A 16,998-nucleotide genomic window follows, 5' to 3' on the forward strand; every position below is an offset into this window, starting at 1 on the left:
TTATACTGTATTAGGTACCTACTATATTTTTTGGTTTATTCATTTATCAATTTTATTATATTAAGTTTAAACATAATATGATATGTTGTGTTATTAATTTCTTTACTTAATAATATAAATATCGTTTTAGATACAAGATTCTATATTTATAAGTCTAGTTGCGCGTTTCCCCATTAATTTATACCTAGGTACCTATAGGCTATAGCCTATAATATAATATCATAATATATGCAACTACCAACTGTCGATAATTCCATTTTAGGCCCCGAAATTTTACTCAGCCTTGGGCCCCGCAAATCGTCAGGACAGCCTTGTATATTATGTACAAGCTATACAAGCATTTTATACATTAGGTACACGCTAAAATACAAAGTACAACTTTACCGTAGAACTACAAGAATAGGTAAGTATTTCGATAAGGGTCTTTTTTTGGGACTTATTTTTCCGATTACCCTTGGGCCAGGGGCCTACCTCCTATATATGTACGCCACTGGTTGCCAATAGTTTGAACAATGTGTTTTGCTGCATTGTCTATATCGGAAGGACACTTAAGCAGTGCTAGACTTGGTGAGGGGGGCAGGAGCGAGGTATCTTAACTAAATTGTTAAACATTTTAGCGTATCCCTATACGTACAATTTAACTTACATATTCTGAGGATTTGTATATGCTAATATATGCTCGAGTAATGAGTAACGATAACACTTGAAGTCAAAGATATATATTTTTCTACTGTTGTCCAAGCTGTTTAAGAGGAGTTTGTAATAATTGTTAAAATATTGAATACACTTTATAGTCAAATACCTATATAGTTGTCCTAGTTTAAATGGCAGGTATCAATAAAATTATATACCTAAAAAAATTGTTCGGCTCTAAAATCAATAATTTCGCTTAGAGCTTGTTCATAAATAAAATATCATATGAGTCTGATATTACCTGGGTATGTTAAACCGGTCGATAAACACTTTTTAAAACTAATTTTTATTCATGCAAATAATATTTTTCTTTTTCTTTGCTTCTTAAATTGTTTGATTGGTTTGCTGCAGTTCTCCATGCTTCCCTCTTGTAACTTAATTCCTTTAGTTCTTTGTAGCTATTATTTCCTATGTCAATCATGATTCGTTTCATACATTCCATCCTTGGCCTTTCTCTTCGACTCTTCCTATATAACCTTCTATAACATTCATATGGACATATGGCGTATAGGATGTGTCCTATAATTTTGTCTCTTCTAACCTTAATACTATGCCACAATTTTCGTTTTTCCTTTACTCTAGTTAATACTATTTCATTTGTTACTCTTTCAGTTCATTTAATCTTAAACATTTTTCGATAACACCACATTTTGAAGACATCAAGTTTGCTTCTCCCTAAAATGTATTTCATAAAATATATTTTATAAATGTATTTATAAAAATTGTACCAGGTAGATCGCATACTATTTTAGAAAAATATAGAGTACTGGGCCAATTATGTCTTACATAATATAGAGAAGTAGGTAGGTATAGGACAAGTGGCGGGCAAGGAAGATTATCCCATGGCTCAAGAGTTGCCTATATGTTACTCCCAATGTTTGAACAATCCTGGGAAAAATGTATTTCCCAAATTTTAGTTTCCTATGTAATATCCGTCCAGTGAAATATTTTCCTTAATTTTAATTTTCTGTGTAATCCATTTCCAGTGAAAAAATGTCCTGAATTAAATTTTTTAGTGTTATATCTTTCCAGTTAAATACTTTCCTGAAAAATATTTTCCTATGTAATATCATTCCAGTTCAGTACTTTCTTAAGAAATATTTTCCCACGTAATATCCTTCCATAGAATAATTTCCTGAAATTTATTTTCCTGAATAATATTTTCCCCAAAATATCTTTCCCGAATATCAGTTTCCTGTGTAATAATTTTCCTGGTTATACTTAACTGTATATTATTGTTCCTGTTAAATGTATTCCCGGCTTTTACTTTCCCGATTTATGAAGCCTCCCTATTTTACTGATTGTCCAATTTCTACACCATATATATAGGGCAATACTCCACACGTATATTTTTAATAGCTTTTTTCTTGTTTGTAAGGCCACACTATTGCAGATGGTCAATAAATGTTTTTTATTCTAGAAAGCCTTCTTTGCTTGTGTTATTCTGCAGAGAATGGCAGCTTTACAAAGTAACAAAGTGTCCGCGTTTAGCACTTTTAATGCTCGACCGTTCAGTGACCTAGAACCATTCCCGCGGCGTCGTCGGTTAAGATAGGAAAAAAAGGTTTAGGTATAGTAAGCAACATTTTTGTATTTATTGATAATTTTTACCTCAAAATATTCAAAATATAATAGTCTTTTACTTTATGGGGGTGCAAATTTTAAATTTGGACGTGTACTTGTTCCCTGAGCACCAACTTAGTTGCGCCAATGGGCCAGCTGATAGATAGTATTATGACTATTACTATATGTGTATAGTAATATTATATTACTAAATATAATATGTATATATATTATATTACTAAATAGATATAGTATTTTAATTTATGAAGTAAAACGCCGATCTACAAAATAAAAATAAAAGTAGGTACCCAATTAATTATTTATTCTTATAAAATAAATGATTTATATTTAATTCAATTTGACGTGCCCGCCTCATATTTGTAGCTTGTCGCGCTCATCAACGTGTATTATTGTGTAATTAATAATTATTGTAAATATTATTTGTGCATCTTAAAATACTCATAACTCACTTTAAAATTAAAATAAAATAAAAACTAAAGCCTATGAGATTGCCTAGATAATAATCTTACCCTTAATTTTTTTAAGAGGTCAATTCACAATAATTTTTAAAACAACAGAGCTAAGCGTGATCTGTTGAGCTTAACATTTGCTATACCTATTACACGCACTTGTAAGACAGAGACATCATATTATGCAGATACCACGTCCTCTTAATGTACGTATATTTTGTATTATTGTTTTACGTGTTTATTAATATTATTTATATAATATACCTATTTAAAAATATCATTAATTTTATTTTTACTCGTCCAACATTTTTTTATTATTTTTAAACTATTACTTTCTAATGCAACCGGGCCCATAAACATATGAATTTGATTAAGTTAGTGAGGATATCACAATATCACATTTTATTTTCTCCTAGTAGGGATTTTTTTTTCCAACTAACACGTATAGTGATCTACCTACCTACTTTTGCTATATATAGAACCGCTGAGCTGTGGCTTCATTGATTTTCTGGCAATGTACCTGGTTGAAGAACATGACATGTATTAATTTATCTTCAACGAATATTTACAATATGAAATATATAATAAATTATACGTCTATTTAAATTCTACAGAAGTACAGTAGGTACTTTCAGATTACACTCCATACTATATTAACTGGGTGTCTAAATAATTTAAAACTCAGCTGTATGCCTGTATTATGAACTATGAAGGTTACGCCACGTCAAAACAAACAATCTCCGCAACACAACAATCATAGAACATGGCACGTCAATACGTCATGCACTTTGGATGCGTAATTCAATAGTTATTCCCGCATTCCCGTGTTCCAAAGTCCAAAATGGCATTAATGGCTAGTGCTAGTCACTGCAGTAATGTAGTACTGCATTTCAGCAAATACTATAAATCTATAATAGTATTCGACTTGAGTCTTGATCACAGAACACAGATATATACTAGAAATTATAATACATAGTACCATAGAAGTAGGTAGGTACCTAAATAGTATAGTATATAAATTATAAGGTACCTACTTATTTAACAAATTGCCATTACAAACGTTGCTATAGTGAATATTTGTCAAATAGTGATAGTCCTGTTACACCCTATATATCACAGAATAACATTATTCTGTCTCTGCGTCGGTATTAAAAGAAAAAAACAATCAGGTGGTTTACTCGGCATAAATATTTCGTGAATAATGTGAATTAATAAATACCAACCTGCTTACCTATTACATAATATTATTTAACAATATATTATACCATGTTTACAGACAGTTTATAGTTTTACATCATTACACCAAGCAAAAACACAGAAGAAAGAAGTAGAAGGAAATAAATAAATAAATAATACTAATCCGTAAACGTATTCACTTCGTAACGACTCACCGGCGGCCAATGCATCGCGTCCGATTGGTCGAGACGCCAAGTTGCACAAGTGTCTTACGTAGTTACTAACGTGACTAATATTATAGTATTAGATGTTTTCATCTTGTCTTTAGTCATCGTGTCATGAATTTTCGGGACAAGTACACCAATCCCAGTGTCGTAGTCGTACCACAGAATAGATGAAAATAATATACGATTACCACAGATAACACCATCGATAAGTGAAAATATCGCATTATCGCTGCATTAACTTAATGTATCATAAAATACTAATCACTGTATATTTTCATAATATACTTTGGTAGTTTGGTGTGGCCGTGCACCTATCCTACGCAGTGTCTTTCTGCAGTTCTGCAACCATTCTTTCGTTTTTTGTCCGTCAATCAGGTACGTCCTTGACGCTGCCAGGCCGCTTACTTGCCGATACGATTAATTTTGTTTTCGTAAATTTTCAAAAAAGCGCGTTCCTACTAACTTACCACCACTCGCCGAATTTTTAAACTTCGAACGGTATCGCGACCTGCAGACCGCAGTTGTGTACAGCATACGATTAAAACCCTCTCCGTCAGCGATCCCTCCGAATCGGATTCACATCGCCATCCCTTGCATCCTCGTATAAACAAGATGAGTCTCCAGTGGACAATTATCGCGACGTTCCTGTACTTCGAAGTGGGCGTGCTGATGCTGTTCCTGGTGCCGTACATGTCGGCCAAACGCTGGAACAGTCTGTTCCGGTCCCGGTTCTATCAGGCGTTGAGCGCCCAGGCCCAGTGGTACTTCACGTTCTTGCTGTTCGTTCTCGTCCTGTTCCTGTTGGACTCTGTTCGCGAAATGCGTAAATACTCCAACCCTGAGCTAAGCGACGCGCATCAACACTTGGACCACGAAATGCAGGCAAACATGCGACTGTTCCGTGCCCAGCGCAACTTCTATATTAGTGGAATCGCCTTATTCCTCAGCTTTGTCATCAAACGTTTCATAGCCCTGGTCACCCTGCAAGCGTCATTGGTGGCCCAAAGCGAGGCATCGCTAAAACAGGCTCAGAGCGCCAGCGCCGCGGCCAAGTCTTTGATGACACAAGACAAAGGGGACGGCGAGTCTGAAGCGTTGACTGAACTGAGAAAAGAACTGGAATTGATCAAGGCCGATCGCGACGCGATCAAAAGTCAAGCTGAATCTGTATCTAAAGAATATGACAGGCTAATGACAGAACATGAAAAACTTCAGAAGACTGTTGGCAACGAATCAAAGAAGGATGATTAATCTTAATTTATTAAACTATTAGGCATAAGTCTGAAGTACTTTAAACATAATGCATTTCTGAATTTAAACTTCAAACCATTTGTTCTTTTGTTGTGGTGTTTTTCTCTTTTTTTTATGACCTAGTAAACTAACATTACTACAATAGAATTATTTATTGTACATCTCATAATTAATCAATGTTGGTATTTTAATTCATGTAAAAAATATTTAGAGACTTAATAAATTAATTATTTTGTTTATTTATACTACTAAAATATTTATTTTACGAATTAAAAATGGGTTTCCTTCACATATTGTCGTCATTGTCTTGTAAAAAGTGGATAAGTTAGTTTTAGAAGTTTATAGTAAAATTAATTTAATTTAACTTGTAAATTAAATCTAAACATACAATATTAACAAAAGACAAATAACAATATAGATTAAATACTATAAAGAAATCTGAGTTAAATTGTAGGTATTTTAATAATATTTGTTATTCTCAATTAAACTTTTCCGTTTTTGGTATGATGCCAACAATATGTGTCCTTAAACATATTCTGGTTATGCTGGTAATCTAATTTAGAAACAGACCACAAAATCTACTATTGCTTACTATGAAATTAATTAAAACAATTAATAAATATAATAATGATGCATTTGCAGTGTTGCGTAGTAAGTAGTAACATAATAAGTTACTCATTACTGTACATTGTTACTTTTTATGAGTGAGGTTAACTTCAATATTGGTTTGTTGAAATAATGCAAGAGTAATTAATTAATTAGTAATTAATTAAGTACATTAATTATATTTCATAAGAAACTATGTTAAATAATGAGATATAATATTTTTATCAATTCTATAAAAATAAATACTTTTTGATTAAATTTTCTAGAACAAACCATGGTAAATTATGCGTAAATGAGCTGAAATTTAGTGTTTTTATAATTATCTTTAATTAGGCAGTTTAAAAATATTAAATGGTTTGCTACCTAATGATAAAACTTATGTTTCTAAATTGTAATACATCGGTCCTCTCAAATATTTCTGTAGAATGCCTTTTAATAAAAGTATAAGACTGAAGATAATTGCACCAAAATACAATCATGAATAAGTGATAATAATTTTGAAGATACATTAATGCATAAAATAAATATTAAATATGAAAAAATGTGAGTGTATAAAAAATTAAGTATAAATGTATTTTAATTTGTATATTTAAAAATGTTTAAAATAACATCATTGTAACTAGTTAATTTTAAATTAAAAAGTAAAGTAGTTACTTTTAGTTTTGTAGTAACGTAACTTGGTTACTTTTTAAAAGTAACTTTCCTAACACTGTGCACGTTTTCATACTTTAATAACAACTAGGTATCACTTTAATTTCCAATGATACAATATTAAGCTAATCTGATTTTAATTTAAATACATGAATAATAAGAAATTATATTAATAAAAACATGACTCACTAGAAACTCTCTATCACCTTGGTAAGATAAGGAACTTGTAACAGGATATAGTTTTCTGTCATTACATTAATTTTTAATTATTCAAATATGTAATAACATTTCTAAATTTCTATTTAATAGAATTGTATTATGAATAAGTTACTTTATGATTATTATGCTACAGATTAACATAAAAAAAAATCACAAGTAATTTTCTCGTGAACATCATGGGAATTATGCCATTATACTTGATAACTTAAATTTGTTTATTAAAAAAAAAAATTGCCTTTTGAGTAAAAACTTAATACTAACCAAGTAACAAATAAGTAATAACAATAAATGTGTATAATGTAAGATAACCCTATCATAATGATCCAAAGTGTAAATTCACAAGTAGTTCATACAAAATTATTAAGTAAAGAGAATCATACAAGAATAAACATATGTATCGTATAAGTATAAAAATTAAAAATGTATCAAAAAATAAAATAATTATATATTTCAAATACTCAAACTAGCTATCGTTATAAAGCATATAAAAATAAAAGAAATTTAATTTATGGATCAACAATTTACATTAGTTTAAAAATATTTTAAGACGAAACACTAGTGTCCAATGTCAAATTACCGTCCTTGTCTTTTTTTCTAATTCTACCATCAGGATATTTGGTTTCATGAGACCCATCTGGATAAACAATTTTTGTTGTACCATCAAGATACACTCTTTTCTATAAAATTTAAATACATCATTATTAATATTTATTAACTAGGTACTAAATTTTTATTTTAACAGTAATACATGTTCTAAGTCAATATTATGATAATTAGAGATACCTATTATATTCTAAATCACTTAGTACTCACACTAAATATTAATATTAACTAATTTAAACAATGAATGATGAACATACTTTGAATTCGCTGGTATGTATTTCTCGTTGGCCATTTAGTAACACCAATTCACGATGTCCATTTGGATCCACTGTCAAAACTGATCCATCCAAGTAATTCCAAATCTCCTTACGGTCTGGATAGACTGTATGCTTTTTACCATCTACATATTCAATTTCCACTTTTCCGTCTTTGTAATGCTTTTCAGTTTGCCCACTACACAAGTAATATAAATATATAATATGTTTAAATAGAAAAGGACTAGTGGTGAAACTAGCCCAAAAATATTTTTTGGGGGGTTAAGACTGAAGCCCTTTGATACAATTACCTGATGGAACTTTTACCCTTATTTATGCCTATTTTTATTGAAAAAAATAATATAAACAATACGGCTATTAGATAGGAGTATAGTCTATAGGACTATCGCATAACTATACTGACACCACAGAACAAAGCTCAGATATCTACTTAAGGAATCGAGTTGGAAACCGAACACAAAAAGACCGAGGGGACGGCCCAGTCAGCAGTGGAAAGACATAATTACAATGTTGTAATTAGGTTGGGAGTAAACAACGGAGAATAGTGTCGTGGCGAACTAAAAATTTATGAGAGATAAGTTACAAATATTCCAAGTATTAATGCATAATAATATAACTAATTATATTTCAAATTGTTATTGGCTACTTAATAAGTACATCATATTAAATTTACTAGAGGACCCACCGGCTACCACCCACCCCTCTATTTAAGAAAAAATCTCAGAGCCAATTGCCTCTGAAATTACCGTTCACCACTCCACTGGCGGAGAAGAACTAGCTCAAAATAGAGATTGGTGGAGGCAAGTGGTTGTTGAGGCAATGGACCTAAATGGCCCATAAAAGCCAAGAAAGAAAGAAATTTACTTTGTATTTTAAACTTACTTGGGAAATTCAATTATTTCTAGACCAGAATTGTATGTTGTATGGTATGTTTTGTTTTTAGCAAAATAATACCGTTCGTAATCATCTTTTGTTTCTTTCACGTCACCGTTATAATATATCACTTTAACATTGTTGCCATCAGAAGAAATTTTTTTTAGATTACCGTTTGAATACAAAATTTCTTTACGCCCATCATCTAAAACAGTCTCACGGACAACACCACAACTACTGCGTTGAGTACTGTTGGATTCATTAAAATCATTTTCATTATCACTATCATGCAAGAGATTTTTAGAGAACTGATTTTCATCTGAGGACAACTCCTCAGACGACTCATTATCAGTAGTTATTACAGGTTTCCTCAATATAGATGCAGGAATGTTTCTAGTTTTTGGATCAATCATTGATGATATATCGTCAGGAGACAGTTTACTGAGTTCTCTGTTGACATTATGAATTATTTTTGTATTTCTCAAAGCTTGTTTTTCAGATGGTGTTTTAAAAGTAACCTGAAATGAAAAGTTCATAAAACTGAACTCTTATTTAATGTATACTATGTGTTTAACAATTTAGGGAACACTCAATTACTTATCTGGATTACGTTAGATTTAATTGAGACTTTATTGATGAGCTAGAGAATACCCAATTTCACATTAAAAGGAACACTTTACATTTTTAACCCTCTCAGCACGAACATCACAACTTTTATTTTAAAATGGCAACATATAAGAATACCATATTTGGATAGACCTATTTTTCAAATTATTTATACTTCACAATAATTATGGATATACAATACAATATTATTGAATAAAAGCCATTTTAAATTTAATTCAGAATACATTTTTTTAAGTATTTTTTATTTGTGTAAAATGTACTTTATATTAAATAACAAATATTATAATCTTACTTGAAAAGTATAAAATATTTTATCAAAATATTACAGTTACAACTACTATTAAATTATCATAATAATGTTAATTATTTAACTACAGAAGGTTTTTTTATTAAAATATAACTACTTAGTTATTAGGACATAAATGAATAATGTAATAACCCACTTGGAAGTCACCCATCGGTAATACATTTGACTAGAAATGTTACAAACTTATTGATTTTCAACATTTTAATAAATCGAAAAAAATATATTTTTGATCAAATTTTAAATGTCTATTATTCAAACAATTTTTATTTTGTAGGTATAATTATTAGTCAGAACTCAGAATCAAATGCTATTTAAATGTGTATACTCTATTTACTATTTAGGAGATACCCACTAGCTTTTCAAAAAAAGTCTTGATTCAATCCATTGTAATCCTGATAAGTAACTAAAATAAAATTTAATTGGATGTTCCTTAAATTCACCGAACACCTGGTTCAAATATTGTTTACTTTTTTATTCAATGATGATTTTCTAAATAATTCAAGTTCACTGCGTAAAGCTGTATTACTATTTTCCAATTGTTTCATCTGAGTCCTCAGTCGGGCCTGACCAGTTGCCCATCGAGCTTCTTTTTTATTAAACTCATCTTTTAACTCGGTTAACTATGAATAAGAAATAAAGTCTAAATCATTAGTATAAATCAAAATGTAAACAACATTAAACCAACCTGTTCTTTTAATTTTTTTATTTCTTCTCTCTCTTGTCTATTGGGTTTGTTTCTCAATTCTCTAGCATTTTTCTCAAACAAAACTTTTTCTCGTATGAATTTTTTTCTTTCTTCTGCCAACATTTCTTCTTCTTTTTTTTTTTCGTCATTTAATTTCTTTAAAAAATCTTCTTTACTCTTAAAGAATTTTTGTCTTTCAACCTCGAATTCTCGTTGCAACTTCATTAACTTAGTATTTTCTGACCGAAATGTTTCTATCTCAGATTCCAACTCTTCAAGTCTCTTACTAAGTATTTCTGTATCAAATGATTGATCAAAGTCAACTTGCTTCATGATTCCCGATGTTTTAGAATAGTTTTCTAAATATTTCTTTTCATTTTCCGTTAAAATAACTGAATTAACTTCTTTTTTTTGGTTACTTTTTTTGTTGCCATTTAAATTTGTAACCTTGAGTACATCTTCTGTTAAATCTAATGGATCACATTCCTGACTAGAGTCTGAATAGGAATCGTCAGAATCATCAACATTTTGTCTAGGGGTGGAAGAGTTTATTCTATCAAAATTTAAAGAACGAACTAGTCGTGATGCTGGTGCTTCTTTATTACTTTTAGAACTTTGTCCTCTTTCTAAGAGTTGACAAACAGTAGGTGATGATGCATTTAAATTAGAATTGTTGGCACGTTCTTCTAATATTTCAAATGCACGCAATTCCCTTTGTTCTGTATTATTAAACTTTTCTCCACTATCTGGAAAATCTTTAGGCTCATACCTATTCCAAGAATTAGCTATATCAACTTTTTTTAAATCTAGGCGTGAACTTTCAGTTGGCTTACTAACTAAAAATAAATGTATAAAATAGAATTAATTTTATATGTTTGACAAGAAAAAAAAATGTTTAAGTTAATTTACCAAATTCTGTTTTAGGAAATGGTTTGACTTGATTCAAACACTTTCTTGGCACTTTAATTTTGGATGAAACTGATAAAATAGGTCTCTTAAATTTCAATTTACCAGTTTTTTTTTTTACTTCTTCTATATTTAAGCCATATCTAGCCAGACCTGTACCTCTTTTTAAATATGGTTTTTTAGGTTTAATAGTTTTGCATTCAATTTCATTTTCTAATTGTTTATCTTCAGCAATATTCGTACTACATTCTACTGACTTTGCTTTGGAAAAGTTATCAACATTTTTATTAGGTGATAAAATTGCTACATCATCTCTTGAATTTGAAGCCTAAATTAAATTTTAAAAAATTATTATAATACAAAATATCAAGTTTTAACAGCATTTACAAACCCCGTTTTCTTAGTCTGCATATAAAATTTTATAAAATAAACAAAAGTTTTATTTTATTTTAGCATACTGAATTTCCCTAATTAAATATTATTTTTACTTACTATATTATAATTATCATTTATTCAAATAAATCCAGACCCTAATTAATACTAACCGGTGATGACATTATATCTTTTTGGTTTCCAAACCTTTTCAATAGTTCCTCATCTATTTCCGAATAAGAAGATAGTCTATCATCATAATGATTTTCTGTAATAAATACAAATATTAACAAAATATTTAAATAAGAATCAGGTCAGGGGAGGTTCATAAAAAATCAAATCTTACTAGCAGAACATATGTGTATCGTACAAAATATTATGAAATATATAACTGTTTTATATGTACATACATTATTATAACATTGCAGTTGTATTATTCCTTAAGGGGATAGGTATAAAAACATAACGAACATTAACTAATATAACTAACATTTCACTCACCAAGACACCATTTTTATCTGCTTAAGTAATGGACTGTCTAGCTAAAGTATCCATGACAGCTTTGTTACATGACAATGTGTTTGACTTTATCAATTTCATTAGATAGCTATTACCTATTACGAGTATTATTCATTATTATGAAAATTGTAGAGGGCCAAATTACTGAATGTATCCGATTAACAAGAAAACACTGTACTGACTATCAAATTATTTATTAAAAAATAAAATTAATCCAGGAAAAAAGTGTGTTCAAACTATTTAAATAATAATTTTAGATTTATCTTATTTATAAATTTCATAATTTATATTTATTAAAACAGGTAATTGTGAAAAAAATAATTAACTAAATTATATTTTATAAGAGTTCATATAATTTTTAAAGAAAGCAAAGGTATCCACACTATGTATAATCTTATACTATCTTATATTATCTTATATCCAACTTCAGTTTTGAAATAAAATATTAACTATTAGAATATTAGTTAACAATAATACTATAATACTGCAAAATGATAAATATTTTCAATATTCTTAAACGAAGTTGCATAAACAATCATTAAACATTTAGTGAATCAATAGTGAGCTAATGACCCCAAAACTTTGTGGGCCATCATTTAATATATTTTAGTGAATCATTAAATTAACATATCTTTTCATATGAACGATGAGCATTACTTATTTATTTCAATTTATTATTCACTGAATCGTTCATAATAATAGCTAATTTATAGCAAATTACTAGACATTAATAAATGTTAATGTTAAAAGCCAAGTTATTAATTGATTGACATTGTCTTATATTCCACATATATAATTAGCACCAGTTGTGCGCACTGGAGGGTTCAAGGGTAGCAGCTGCTACCCCTGATTTTTTTGGTAGGTGGATGAGTGGACCTCCTGGCTCAAAATATTTACATCATAATAATTCTACTACATATACAAATATTGAAAATAAACTATTGAATAATTATAGGCTATAGCCATTACTCTTTAGTTTATTAGCCAATACAGAGGTAACCGATTCAATATACTACTCCTATTTATTTTTGAATGTGCGCCACTGATTAGAACAGAATTTTTATTTTATTATATTTAAATTATTTTTGTATATAAAAAATATATATATACCTCTATTATATTCTAATGGTTATTTATATTATAATCCAATTATGTACCTTGTGCATTTTCTGGAATATCAAATGATCTTAACACATCTTCCATTTCGTTAGTCAATGTATCCATAGTCGGATTTTCACATAATTTTTGGTGTTGCGATTCTTGCCAAGCTTTTAATTCTTGAACACATTGCATAACAGTAGACATGTTGAATTCGGATCCATAATCCTTCATAAGATCCATTATGTCACAATTTGTACTCATATTTCCTGCTATAGAAAATTCTATATTACGTTTAAGTGCATTAACAGTTTAACGTGTAGGTATTTATTATAATACGCAGTAGCTATTTACCCGTCTGACGTGAAAGACAAAAGTAAACAATAAACCAAAGAGGCGCCTCCACAGCAGATTCTCTAATAATTATTATAATAATACTTAATACGTATAACTTTTAAGCTACCTAAAATCTTTTGAAGTTTTGAACATTATAACTTAAATGTTAACAGTTAACTTAAAACAAAACATTGATATCAGATACATTTTTGGCGGTAATGATAATATTGATAAACGTCAATGTGCCATGATAAAAAATTAAAAAACCTATGATGTACATTTTTTAGTAACAAATATAGGTTTTAGAATTTAATATTTTATTACACTTTTGACGTAGGTATAAACATTAAATGCATAATAGAATCTCCTCACAATTTTTTTCAGCAAATATTTGAAATTTTTATTAATAGCGTTTTCGATTTGACCATAGATATATAAAACAATATTGTTTAATATTTTTTTTTTAACAATGTTTTTTATACATCTACGCATGACAAATACATTTATTTTGTCATGCATCTATGGATTCGACGCACTTTTTACACTCTGTGCATAAACGTATTCGATTTGACCACAGAATAAATAGAATAATAGATTTATTCTATATTGTGAACTGGTGCAGTGTTTAGTGTTTTGTATTGAATTTATTGCACTGACAATAATCGTATCCAATCAGACAATAGTGCGCACTTTCTGCACCATAGGTACTGATTTTGTCAGTGCAATGGGCGCATATTATAAATATGAATTATGAATCGTTTTTCTCTATAACCATTGTGCCATCATGCCAAAAATGTCTATATAGTGTAGTATAGAAGTCTGTGCATCATGCTATAACCGACGGTCTTAGATTATTATAACCACAGAACGGGACACATTCATCTAATTTCCTATTTGTCATATTATTGTCATTATATTCGTCAATATATTTTATTATTTATATCTGATAATATTGTTTTTTTTTTCATAACATTTATTTAAAGTAAGCTTATGTAGCTCATTGTACATTAGTACCTATACCCTGTTCCAAAAGAGAAGACACAAGGCGGCCACAGACAAAACCGGTTTTGCTACGTAAATCTCGTGTCTTCTCTTTTGGAACAGGGTATAGGTAGTATGGTTTATTGGTTTAGAGAAAACCACGGTGGATTATAGTCTACAACGGAGAAAACGTTCGGAAGGGTACCTCAAACCAGCTACAGCTGCTGGGCTTCTGCCAATAATAATTAATATAAAATATTAGTATATTACAAATGACGCAACCAAAAATCCTTAGTTTATGTATTAGAATAACTTCAGTCGCATTCATTGTATTTCCTATAATCCTATACAGCTATACCGAATGGCGACTATAGCCTAATAATTTATCTTTTAGCACAGCTTCAGTACCCCTGTAGATGGCCGCTAATCGTTGGCTCAGGGAGCCCCAACAGTGCCCCGAATCGCGGTAAAAAAGTCCGAAGTAAAAAAGTCCTAGGAAAAAAAGTCCGGGTAAAAAAGTCCGAGGCATAAAAAGTCCGCCGTAAATAAGTCCTAAGCCAAAAAAGTCCGGAGTAAAAAAGTCCGAGATAAAAAAGTCCGGTGAATATTATATTATATACATAACAATATTTATATTCAATGATTATAATTATGTACTTAGTATAATAACATAAAATATACATAATATATCAATTAATTAATTAAATTGAGTATTAACAATCGTCATATAAAATATTATACAAAAAAAAATTCAATGATTATAATATTAAGTAGTTAGTAATTAGTATCATAACCTAAAAAAAAAACCGAAATAATTATTACATACTAATATTGACACTACGCATCTCGTATTATTAATATATTTACAAAAAAAATTCAATGTAGGTACATAAAAATATTTAAAATAATATATTAAAAAAAAATTCGAAATAATTATAATGTTTATCTAGGCCTTGTTCTGATATTATGACCAACTTTTTCTAAAAATTCTTCAATGGTAATTGAATGATTAGATATTCTTTGGCATAAAGTAACTAGTCGGATATGTGTTGAATTTTTTTTTTTTTTTACCGGCTCTCCCATGCTGTCGATAGCTAATTTCGCTTTATCTGCCGCTACTTCCAATTTCATTTTTCGAATAAGTGTCTAAATAGTCGGATGACTGTGGCCAACTAAATGACTAAATCTGTTATTCCACGATTCACATATATTATTCGTTCGGTGGTCACCATTCATCGTTGTTTTATGTACATTCCAAGTATTCGGTGGAAAAAGTGGACTTATTTTTTTAAATTTGAATTTGGTACCAGCCCCTACTTTTCTAAGTGGTCTATTTGCGTAGGTTCCGTCAAAATAATTTAAAAGATCTTCTGCTTCAGGAGAAACAATTGTTTTAAGGTAAGCCATTCCTTCGAAAACATGTTCAAGAGGAAGAAATGCAAGGCCAACAAAACATGTTCAATAAAATAAATAGTATTTGATTATTACATGCAACTAAAAGTCAAGCCGTGTTCAAAGTCCAAAAAAGTAGTTATTGGTACATACGAGATTATTTATTAATTTTGTGGGGGACGAGGTGGCTGAGCGGTCTAACGCGTCGCTGGGTGGCATTTTTCTCCGGGCAAGTCACGATTAGGATTTATATTTATACTAATTGGAAGTTTGATTGTGCATCACATGGTATGTTTCCTTATACCTAATTATATGTACCGAACTTTTTCACCATGGACTTTTTATAATTCGGACTTTTCCACCGTTGACTTTTTATACCTCGGACTTTTTAACCACGGACTTTTTATACCTCGGACTTTTTTACTCGGACTTTTTTTCCTAGGACTTTTTTACCTCGGACTTTTTGGTAGTATACCCAGTGCCCCGCATCTATTTTAAATTTTTTAATAATTGCATTGTAATCTAATGTTTAAATAAAAATTTGTTTTAAGTTTTTTTAATGTATTTTGGTATCTAATTTGTTGTCGAAGAACAGCCCTGTTTATCCATAATAATAACTATATTTATCTATAAAATTATATTGTTATTGTGTTTTATTGTTTTTTTGTTATTGAGTTACTTTTGGTGTGGAAAGCTTTATGTAATATTTATAATAAAGAAAAGAACACTAAAAGTGTAGTTATATTTTAATAACAATACACTGGGTAGTGGGCCTTCACATTATAATTTCAGGGTTTTTAAAAAAAATCACCATCATTGTTTATTTTTGTATAGGTAACCTATAAAAAAAATATTATATACATAGACCTCAGGGCCCCATACATTGACTTTGTCCTGGCCCCAAGAATCCTAATTGCGGCACTGCACAGCTTGCAACTTAACTAGTTATATTATTATACAATATTAATTTTATTTGGATGATATCTATAAAACCGTGATAAAAATATTCCATAATACCCAATTTGATATACCTAAACTCAAATTCGTGATTTTAGGTTTTAGGCTTTATGTTAAAAAAATAACAGATTATTAAAGTGTATCACATTTGTTTTAATTTAAAAATAAACACAATTTATTTATACAATAATATAAATTAAAATGGATAAAA

The 16,998-nt window shown here is 29.6% G+C and overlaps 2 protein-coding genes across 4 annotated transcripts; one reads left to right on the forward strand and one right to left on the reverse strand.

The window, feature by feature from the left end:
• The first annotated feature begins 4,405 nt into the window (after positions 1-4,405).
• Positions 4,406-5,671, forward strand: LOC100161294 (B-cell receptor-associated protein 31-like). The gene is given in 1 exon segment (NM_001162005.2): positions 4,406-5,671. A coding segment is annotated over 1 exon segment (639 nt). The 5' UTR covers positions 4,406-4,741; the 3' UTR covers positions 5,381-5,671.
• A 1,389-nt stretch (positions 5,672-7,060) lies between these two features.
• LOC100163335 (centromere protein J) lies at positions 7,061-13,656 on the reverse strand. Of its 3 annotated transcripts, none has more exons than XM_008181230.3 (9): positions 13,476-13,656; positions 13,181-13,393; positions 11,678-11,772; positions 11,136-11,460; positions 10,227-11,062; positions 10,009-10,161; positions 8,617-9,125; positions 7,717-7,912; positions 7,061-7,533 (listed from the first exon to the last, which is right to left on the reverse strand). In XM_008181230.3, exons 2-9 carry the CDS (start codon positions 13,383-13,385, stop codon positions 7,399-7,401), a joined length of 2,454 nt encoding a protein of 817 aa, XP_008179452.1. In that variant the 5' UTR covers positions 13,386-13,393; positions 13,476-13,656; the 3' UTR covers positions 7,061-7,398. The 3 variants fall into 3 exon arrangements, with proteins under 3 accessions (XP_008179452.1, XP_008179453.1, XP_016656998.1); XM_008181231.3 differs by having other exon boundaries at positions 13,181-13,390; positions 13,476-13,630; XM_016801509.2 differs by having other exon boundaries at positions 13,181-13,405; positions 13,476-13,630.
• Positions 13,657-16,998: the final 3,342 nt, after the last annotated feature.

This window comes from Acyrthosiphon pisum, chromosome A2 (genome assembly GCF_005508785.2).
Source record: "Acyrthosiphon pisum isolate AL4f chromosome A2, pea_aphid_22Mar2018_4r6ur, whole genome shotgun sequence".
Classification (NCBI taxonomy): Eukaryota; Metazoa; Arthropoda; class Insecta; order Hemiptera; family Aphididae; genus Acyrthosiphon; species Acyrthosiphon pisum.